This window comes from Rhizophagus irregularis, chromosome 25 (assembly GCF_026210795.1).
Source record: "Rhizophagus irregularis chromosome 25, complete sequence".
In the NCBI taxonomy this organism is placed as follows: Eukaryota; Fungi; Glomeromycota; class Glomeromycetes; order Glomerales; family Glomeraceae; genus Rhizophagus; species Rhizophagus irregularis.
Genome location: NC_089453.1, coordinates 1270899 through 1281302, shown reverse-complemented (window position 1 = coordinate 1281302; position 10404 = coordinate 1270899). Strand labels below are relative to the sequence as shown.

Here is a 10404-nt window from a genome sequence, read left to right as displayed (position 1 = left end):
TTAAGTTAATTTAAGCCGAAATTAAGGTCACGATTTTTATGATTTTCACGATTTTCACCCCAAGATTTTTGGATCATCACGCCAACAAATTCTGGACACCCTAATTTGTATCATATTCTTTGTATTTCTATACAAGCAAATTGATTCAATATAATATACATAAGATTGAATTGTAGACAAAGTCATCTAACCCAACCACTGAACAAGAAACATTATCAAGTTTATTTAAAGCAAGGTTACTTACCCCTATTCTGATCCATATGCCCAATGCAACTCGTACTTTTTGGTCTTGTTTTAATCAAGCTCTATCAAGTAACAAGAAAACATACGATGGTAAACGTCAAATATTATCTATAATTGCTGAAGATTTTACCTATGATGAATTGCAAAACAATTTGGGTGTAAGTATTTTTTTTTGACTATCAATATTAACACTATCAAATAAATCTTAAAATCTAAGTAATATTTTTATAATATAGGTTGGGAGGCATACAATTTCAGAATCACGTAAACATGCACATACCAATGGATATGGAGCTTCAGTATTAGCAAAACCTATTATTCATCAGAAAAGATTTACTGTGAAAATGTTAGATCAGTTTAAGCAATTTTTCACAAATAAAGAAACTGTAAACATGAGTTCATACAAAACAGATACCCTTACTGGACAACCAATTTTATATTTACAAGATCACAAAAAGGCCTTATGGGAACGATTTTCAGAACAGTATCCTAATGGTATGCGAAGAACTTCTTTTATGACAAAACTCCAAGGGGGACGTTTTGTATATCAGGAAAATCTTGGCGGATTATGTTCAACATGTAATGACAATGGTTATCTAGTATTTGGTGATATCAATATATTAATTGCGGCAAATATATCTGATGAATTAATACGGGTATGTAGAATAAATAAGTCTGCATACTTTTTCAATGAATTTTTGTAACTAATTATTTTTATATTATTATAGAAGCAATTATTAGAAAAATCGCAACATTTATGACGGTATATCTGTCGCCAATATTGCAAATCACTTACAATTACAACAGACGGCATAGCTTTACATGATAAATGCATCAGTCACTGTATACGACATGCATTTGGAGACTGTGATCTTGACCATCCCAGCACTTGCGATCATTGCAAAAATCTGTTCAGTTTTTTTGATCAATTAAAAGAACAATTAGGATCTGAATTTAATGATACGCTTGAAAATTATCAAGCAAAACTTATTGCATAGATGGCACATCATGCACGTAAAACTTACCTCAACTAAGGTTACTTGCCGAAACCTAGGGGTTTAGGCAAGATGGCGTTTCGCCGAAAAGTGAAGTTATATTAAAAAACTGGCAAAACTTTGAAGAAAAGCGAAACTGCCAAAACTTATTATAAATGCTGAAACTGCCAAAACTCTGCCAAAACTATAATAAATCTATAGTAAAATTTTGACGAAACTAATCGTAGGATTTTGAAGAGGTTTAGACAAGCAACCTTAACCTCAACATTCATGTACGAACCAACCTTGAAGAACTTGATGCTGAAGGCACAGTGCTAATAGTAGACTATAAGATGAAAATTTTACCTACAAGTGCAAGAGAAATGAAAAGGGATTTTTTTGGAAAGTGGGGTTGGAGCCTACACTCAGTTTTAGTTTATACTAAGGATACGGAAAAGAACTGCCTAGATGTTTAAATGTTTGATCACTGGTCTGGTGATACGCATCAGGATGCTTGGTTTACTGCTTCTTCTTTACATACTGTTTTTGAAACTCTTTGACCAAAGCCTAAATGGATAACAATTTTGTCAGATAATGGAATGCATTACCATTGTACAGAATTGATGCTTATTATAGGCCATTTAAAAGAATGGTACGATATTATTCCATGACGATGGCTTTTTTTGGAAGCAGGGGAAGCTAAAACAGCAATTGACTCACATCACGCTTAAGTAATCAAAGCATCATTTATTTTGTAAATAAAATGTTATTACTAAAATAATAAACTTACTATTTAGATAGCACAAGCAATAAAACGGTATGTAAAACTGGGATTTGAAGTGGAAAGTGGAGATGATATTGAAAATGCTATCAGAATATTGCCAGTACACGTGTGGCAAACTTAAATCCAGATCGAAATACAGGTATTGAGTTTGTTCCTAATTTGTTATAATTTTACTAAATAATAACTAATTAGTAAACGATTTTGGAATTAGATAAAGAAAAGTTAGGTACCATAACAGGAATATCAAATTTTCAAGAATGGACCTGACCTCAAAATGAGGAAAAAATTGGATATATTTATGTGCGTCCTCTACCAGAGATTGGTATTTGGAAAGAATATTCACCTGACAAAATAGAAAAAATTGTAAAAAAAAGAAAGTTTGAAAAGCCAAATCCAAGTTATACTCAACATACAAAGCCAAGCAAGCTATGGACCACGCCAATTGTGGACAAACCCGGCGAGATTGATAATATTTTTAGTTGTACAATATTCAAAGTTGCTACTAACTTGTACCAACCCTTTTAGTATATATAAAATGAAAACATTACTGTTGCCGATTTTGTCTAATATCAATAATATTGCCAGGATCCAATAATTGACATGATCAACTAAGACAACCAAGTAGAGATTAACGAACCTGTACAATATAATTCACAAAGGTATTATTACATTTTCGTGAGTTGGTAATCGTAAAGGACTTTTATTAAAATTTGGTTTTATATAGTTACAGAATTTTTTTCTCTCACTAGTCGAAATAAGGCAAATCGGAAATAAGGCAAATCGTCCTTATTTCAGCTAAATTTCGGCTAATAATTGACGATCGTCTGTATATCAGGTGACATTCGGCATAGCCAATTTCTGATTTCACTAGTCGAAAAAGGCCAGCCTATATTCAATTAAAAATTTGACCATGATCTACGATTAGACATTGGTCGAATAGTCTAATTAAATGTTACGTATTACGCGTATCAAAGTTTAAAAAAGGATCTTTTTTAAACTTTCCCCTTTCATCCCTTCCTTTCACTTCACTTCATCCCTACTTTCCCCTGTCCTTTCGTCCTTCCCCTTCCTTCCCCTATTGTCCTTTCCTTTCCCTTTCGTCCTTCCCCGCTTCCCCTTTCGCTCTTCCCTTTTCTCACACCTTTCTTCCGCCTCTTTTTCTTGGAAGTAATGTAAGTTTCATTTCGAAACTTACATATTTTTTTTTAATTTTTTTTTTTTAATTTAAGAAACGAATTTCTTTTCATTGTTTTTTTTTGTAGGACGCCAGCTTTAACATGAAACTGGACTTTAAGGTAAAAAACAGAAAAGTGAAGTTTTGTTAATTTAAGAAACGAACTAATGTTTCTTTTCATTATTTTTTTTTGTAAGACGCATAGGAAGACGCCGGCTTTAACACGAAACCGGACTTTAAGGTAAAAAATGGGGAAAAGGGAAAGGGGAAGAGGATTTAGAACCAAGATTCTTAAGAATCTTGGTTTTTATTTTTTTTAATATTTCGGAATGGTTACTAACTGTTCCTTTCTTTTTTATAGGTTTCGGGCGGGCTTCCTGGTTCCGAAGAATGGAAAAGAACCAAGATTCGTAAGTAAACAAATCTTGGTTTAATTTTTTTTTGTTTTTTTTTTGTAATATTAACAAACAGTTACTAATAACCATTTTTTTCATTATTATTTTAGGATCGGGTTGGCTTTCGAGTTCTGAAGAATGGAAAGAACCAAGTTTCGTAAGTACGAGTACGAAACTTGGTTTATTTTTTATTTTATTTTTTTCCTATTATATGAACAGTTACTAACCGTTCCTTTCTTTTTCTTATAGGTTCGGCCGTTTGGGTGAGTTTCTGAAGAATGGAAAAAAACTAAGATTCCGTACTATGAATCTTAGTTTTTTTTTTCTTTTTTTAATATTTGGAACGGTTATTACTAACCGTTCTTTTTCTTTTATTTTTATAGGTTCGGTGTCTCAGGAGGGCTTCTGAGTTCTGAAGAATGAAATAAAAACCAAGATTTATAAATATATACGAATCATGGTTTTAATTTTGTTTTTTTTTTAATTTTATTAATGAACGGTTACTAATAACTGTTCTTTCTTTTTTAGGTTCGTGAGTTCCGAAGAACGGAAAAGAACCAAGATTCGTAAGTATATACGAATCTTGGTTTTAATTTTTTGGTTTTGTTTAATTTTATTAATGAACGGTTACTAATAACCGTTCTTTTCTTTTTTTAGGTTCAGGTGGGCTTCCGATCTTTGGAAAAAGTGGAACCAAGATTCGTAAGTAAGTATGAATCTTGGTTTAATTTTTATTTTTATTATTATTATTACGAACGGTTACTAATAACCGTTCTTTTCTTTTTTTTAGGATCGGGTGGATTTCTGAATTCCGAAGTACGGAAAATCAAGATTCGTAAGTAACTACTAATTACGAATCTTGATTTTTTTTTTTTTTTAATATTATTAATGAACGGTTACTAATAACCGTTCTTTTCTTTTTTTTTAGGATCGGGTGGATTTCCGAATTCTGAAGAACGGAAAATCAAGATTCGTAAGTAACTACTAATTACGAATCTTGATTTTTTTCTTTTTTTTTTAATATTATTAATAAACGGTTACTAATAACCGTTCTTTTCTTTTTTTTTAGGATCGGATGGATTTCCAAATTCCGAAGTATGAAAAATCAAGATTCGTAAGTAACTACTAATTACGAATCTTGATTTTTTTTCTTTTTTTTTAATATTATTAATGAACGGTTACTAATAACCGTTCTTTTCTTTTTTTTTAGGATCGGGTGGATTTCCGAATTCTGAAGAACGGAAATCAAGATTCGTAAGTAACTACTAATTACAAATCTTGATTTTTTTTTTTCTTTTTTTTAATATTATTAATGAACGGTTACTAATAACCGTTCTTTTCTTTTTTTTAGGATCGGGTGGATTTCTGAATTCCAAAGTATGGAAAAGAACCAAGATTCGTAAGTATATACAAATCTTGGTTTTGGTTTTGTTTTTTTTTTATTATTTGGAACGGTTTACTAACCGTTTTTTCTTTTATTTTTTAGGTTTTGGGTTGACTTTCGAAGATCGGAAGAAAAGGAACCAAGATTCGTAAATAAGTACGAATCTTGATTTATTTTTTATTTTTATTTTTTATTATTTTGGAACGGGTACTAACCATTCCTTTTTTTATTTTATAGGTTCGGGTGGGCTTCCAAGTTCTGGAGAACGGAAAAAGATTAAGATTCGTAGGTATATACGAATTTTGGTTAAATTTTTTTATTAATATTAATGAATGGTTACTAATAACCGTTCTTTTCTTTTTTTTATAAGTTTGGGTGGATTTCTGACGAATAGATGAACTAAAACCAAGATTCGTAAGTACGAATCATGGTTTATTTTATTATTATTATTTTATTATAATTTTGAATTAGCAATATTTATTTGTAATTTAGATAGATGCTAATAATAATAATATAATTATAAAGTTTTTAAGCATTTAATTAATAAATACATTTAATAAATTTGATAATAAAAATTGAAATAAATTCAGAAAAAAATAGTCCAATTTTGTCCGATTTAAGTTCTGAAGTACATCTGATTGGCAGTCAATCGGATAACAATCGGAATATATTTTTTTTGTAAAAATTGGACATATTTCAGCTGTAATTCGACCTAAAATCAGATATCCAATTTTTAGCCGATTTGCCTTATTTCGACTAGTGTCTGGTTAGGCTCTAAAAGAAAATGAGAAGACTAGAACGCGTGAGCCAGTAAAAAGAATGACCAGAGAAGTCAAACATTTATTGGAAATAATGTTTCATACAGAAACGCACTAGTCGAAATAAGGCAAATCGGCTAAAAATCGGATATCTGATTTTAGGTCGAATTACGGCTGAAATATATCTGATTTTTACAAAAAAAATATATTCTGATTGTTATCTGATTGACTGCCAATCAGATGTACTTCAGAACTTAAATTGGACATAAATCAGAACTAAATCATACTAAATTCGGACAGTCAATCAGATGTACTTCAGAACTTAAATCAGACAAAAATCGGACTATTTTTTTCTGAATTTATTTCAATTTTTATTATCAAATTTATTAAATGTATTTATTAATTAAATGCTTAAAAACTTTATAATTATATTATTATTATTAGCATCTATCTAAATTACAAATAAATATTGCTAATTCAAAATTATAATAAAATAATAATAATAAAATAAACCATGATTCGTACTTACGAATCTTGGTTTTGGTTCATCCATTCGTCAGAAATCCACCCAAACCTATAAAAAAAAGAAAAGAACGGTTATTAGTAACCATTCATTAATATTAATAAAAAAAATTTAACCAAGATTCGTATATACCTATGAATCTTGATCTTTTTCCGTTCTCCAGAACTTGGAAGCCCACCCGAACCTATAAAATAAAAGAAAGGAACAGTTAGTACCTGTTCCAAAATAATAAAAAATAAAAATAAAAAATAAACCAAGATTCGTACTTACTTACGAATCTTGGCTTTTCTTCTGATCTTTGGAAGTCAACCCGAAACCTAAAAAATAAAAGAAAGGAACGGTTAGTAAACCGTTCCAAATAATAAAAAAAAAACAAAAACAAAACCAAGATTCATATATACTTACTAATTTTGGTTCTTTTCCATATTTCGGAATTCAAAAATCCATCCAATCCTAAAAAAAAAAGAAAAGAACGGTTATTAGTAACCGTTCGTAATAATAATAATAAAAAAAAATTAAACCAAGATTCGTACTTACTTACAAATCTTGGTTCCACTTTTTCTAAAGATCGGAAGCCCACCCAAACCTAAAAAAAGAAAAGAACGGTTATTAGTAACTGTTCATTAATAAAATTAAACAAAACAAAAAAATTAAAACTAAGATTCGTATATACTTACGAATCTTGGTTCTTTTCCGTTCTTCGGAACTCGCGAACCTAAAAAAAGAAAGAACGGTTATTAGTAACCGTTCATTAATAAAATTAAAAAAAAACAAAATTAAAACTATGATTCGTATATACTTACAAATCTTGGTTTTTTTTCGTTCTTCAGAACTCGGAAGCCCCTCCTGAGACACCGAATCTATAAAAAATAAAAGAAAAAGAACGGTTAGTAATAACCGTTCCAAATATTAAAAAAAGAAGAAGAAAACTAAGATTCGTAGTACAGAATCTTAGTTTTTTCCGTTCTTCGGAAACTCACCCAAACGGCCGAACCTATAAGAAAAAGAAAGGAACGGTTAGTAACCGTTCATATAATAGGAAAAAAAATAAAATAAAAATAAACCAAGTTTCATACTCGTATTTACAAAACTTGGTTTTTTCCATTCTTCAGAACTCGGAAGCCAACCCAATCCTAAAATAATAAAGAAAAAAACGGTTATTAGTAACTGTTCGTTAATATTACAAAAAAAAAACAAAAAAAATTAAACCAAGATTCGTTTACTTACGAATCTTGGTTCTTTTCCATTCTTCGGAACCAGGAAGCCCGCCCGAAACCTATAAAAAAGAAAGGAACGGTTAGTAACCGTTCGAAATATTAAAAAAATAAAAACCAAGATTCTTAAGAATCTTGGTTCTAAATCCCCTTCCCCTTTTCCCTTTCCCCATTTTTTACCTTAAAGTCCGGTTTCGTGTTAAAGCCGGCGTCCTCCTATATGTCCTACAAAAAAAAATAATGAAAAGAAACGTTAGTTTGTTTCTTAAATTAACAAAACTTTACTTTCCTGTTTTTTACCTTAAAGTCCAGTTTCGTGTTAAAGCTGGCGTCCTACAAAAAAAAACAATGAAAAGAAATTCGTTTCTTAAATTAAAAAAAAAATATGTAAGTTTCAAAACGAAACTTACATTACTTCCAAGAAAAAGAGGCGAAAGAAAGGTGTGAGAAAAGGGGGAGAGCGAAAGGGAAAGCAAGGGAAGGACAAAAGGGAAAGGAAAGGACAATAGGGGAAGGGAGGGGAAGGACGAAAGGATAGGGGAAAGTAGGGACGAAGTGAAGTGAAAGGAAGGGATGAAAGGGGAAAGTTTAAAAAAGATCCTTTTTTAAACTTTGATACGTGTAACGCATGACGTTTAATTAGACTATTCGACCAATGTCTAATCGTAGATCATGGTCAAATTTTTAATTGAATATAGGCCGGCCTTTTTCGACTAGTGAAATCGGAAATCGGCTATGCCAAATGTCACCTGATATACAGACGATCTTCAATTATTAGCCAAAATTTAGCCGAAATAAGGACGATTTGCCTTATTTCTGATTTGCCTTATTTCGACTAGTGACGGCAAATCCACACCAAAAGATGAATGCACAGCAAATGCATGAAGAGTTACTACAACGAGCACAATAAGATGAATTACGTGAAGAAGACGTACCCAAAATATCAATGATCCAAAATTGGATTTCAGGTTTTTCACAAAGGTAGAAAGAAGCAATAGCACTTCGTTCTATTGATGAAAATGAAGGTTCCTTGCAATAAAATAAATATTATTTTATTTGGAATGTTTGGAATTATGAAATGAGCGTAAAAATCAAATAAAGCATATATTGTATTTCTTGCGAATCTGTCGTTGCCTTAAAGTAAAAAAATTATTGACTAAATTAACACGCTTTTTTCTTGCAAAAAAATGTTTTTTTGACATTTGCTCTAGTTGTTACACATGGTCTGAATAGTATTGTGTATCGTGTTACTTGTTTTAACTTTATTTGAATTTTTGTAACGGAGTAGCATTTATAATAGATCGGCAAAATTTTGCCCCAAAATTATATAGTAAATTAGTGCCAATTTCTGGCAGATCACATCTTAAATAAAATAACAAATAATCTGAATAATCAATTTAGATTAATCTGGATTATCCTAAAATAACATATATACAAATAGTAAATACTAACATCCTATAACCTTAACAGATAATGGTACAATTGGTATATATAATACAGTCTTATCTGACTAATCTAATCAAAGTTCATTATGTTTGGAGTTAGTACATTTATTTTAAGTGTTACTTTAACTGAAAATGAGTTATTCACATTAGTAGATAAAATTAAAAAATATAAGACACATGTTTTTATTAAATTTTTATAGAAAGAAGAAGACTTAAAGTTTAATGACAATGACTTGGAAATTATTCACAAAGAAAAAGTTAATAACTTTCTTAAATTAACCAAAGAAAAGCTTAAACAACATAAAATGAAAATAAAACTTATATTGAGGCTTGTAGACTTTACCAAAGAATGTAAGGAAAGAAAAAAGCATTTATTTTCTTTATATAGGATTCTGAAAAACTTAAAAGAAATATTAGTAAAATATGGAATTAATAGTAATGGAATAGATGCAATCTGTCAATTTCTAAATAAGTCTTTTCAGCTTATTAATTATTATTTCATGAATTATTATACTAGTAGATGGGCTAATTTTATCATTCTTCTTTCTAGAAATATATACACTTGAAGACAATGATAAAAAATTGATACAATATGTAAAGAAAATAAAATACAGATTGGAAAATATGGAGACATTGCGAAAGCTCCTAACGGTTTGGGCTAAACCGGGAACCAATTCGAAACTGGCTCAAAATTTGGTTTAGTTTGGTTCGGGTATTAGAACCGAAAAACCAGTGGTTCAGTTCATTTTAATCCAATTTTTTATAAAAATGCGAAAAATCAAATAGACGCCCATCTAGTGATCGTACAAAGTCGAGCCATATATCATTGGATTCGTCTCGACGAGACGCGTCGAATGGTGGTAAGATCATGTCTCTAGCATCGATAGATCACACGTTAATCCACACTAAATGATTTATCAATAATTGGAATTATTAAGCTATCTATCGATGCTAGAGATATGATCTTAGCGTCATTCGACGCGTCTCAGTGAGACGAATCCAATGAATATAAATTCGTCCATATACGACCACTGGATGGCGAATAATGTCAAGTTTCGCATTTTTTTAAAATTTTTGAGCGTTAAAAATTAAAAATTCTGATACATGAATTTATTCATCATCCAATGATCATACAAATATGAATTAGGACTCATTGGATTCATCTCAATGAGATGAGTCGAATGGTGGTAAGATCACGTCTCTAGCATCGATAGATAGCTTGCTAATGCCAATTTTTTATAAATCATTTAGTGTGAATTAACTTATGATCTATTGATGCTAGAGATATGATATCACCACCATTCAACTCGTCTCATCGAGGCGAATCCAATGAGTCCAAATTCATATTTGTACGACTATTGGACGACAAATAAATTCATGTATTGGAATTTTTAATTTTTAACGCTCGAAATTTTTAAAAAAATGCGAAACTTGACATTATTCTCCATCCAGTGGTCATACACGGATGAATTTATATTCATTGGATTCGTATCACTGAGACGCGTCGAAT

At 30.5% G+C, this 10404-nt stretch overlaps 2 protein-coding genes across 2 annotated transcripts; both read left to right on the top strand.

The window, feature by feature from the left end:
- Positions 1–260: 260 nt before the first annotated feature.
- Positions 261–1004, top strand: OCT59_016756 (uncharacterized protein; the record flags this gene model as incomplete). The annotated part of the gene is made up of 3 exons (XM_066145889.1): positions 261–401; positions 480–899; positions 972–1004. The coding sequence occupies 3 exons, from the start codon at positions 261–263 to the stop codon at positions 1002–1004; spliced, it is 594 nt and encodes a 197-aa protein (XP_066003627.1).
- A 2274-nt stretch (positions 1005–3278) lies between these two features.
- OCT59_016755 (uncharacterized protein) lies at positions 3279–5234 on the top strand (the record flags this gene model as incomplete). Its single annotated transcript, XM_066145888.1, has 14 exons — positions 3279–3296; positions 3537–3585; positions 3681–3727; positions 3820–3833; positions 4007–4030; positions 4099–4136; positions 4228–4276; positions 4361–4386; positions 4499–4543; positions 4640–4665; positions 4781–4824; positions 4922–4969; positions 5057–5110; positions 5192–5234. The coding sequence occupies 14 exons, from the start codon at positions 3279–3281 to the stop codon at positions 5232–5234; spliced, it is 525 nt and encodes a 174-aa protein (XP_066003626.1).
- Positions 5235–10404: the final 5170 nt, after the last annotated feature.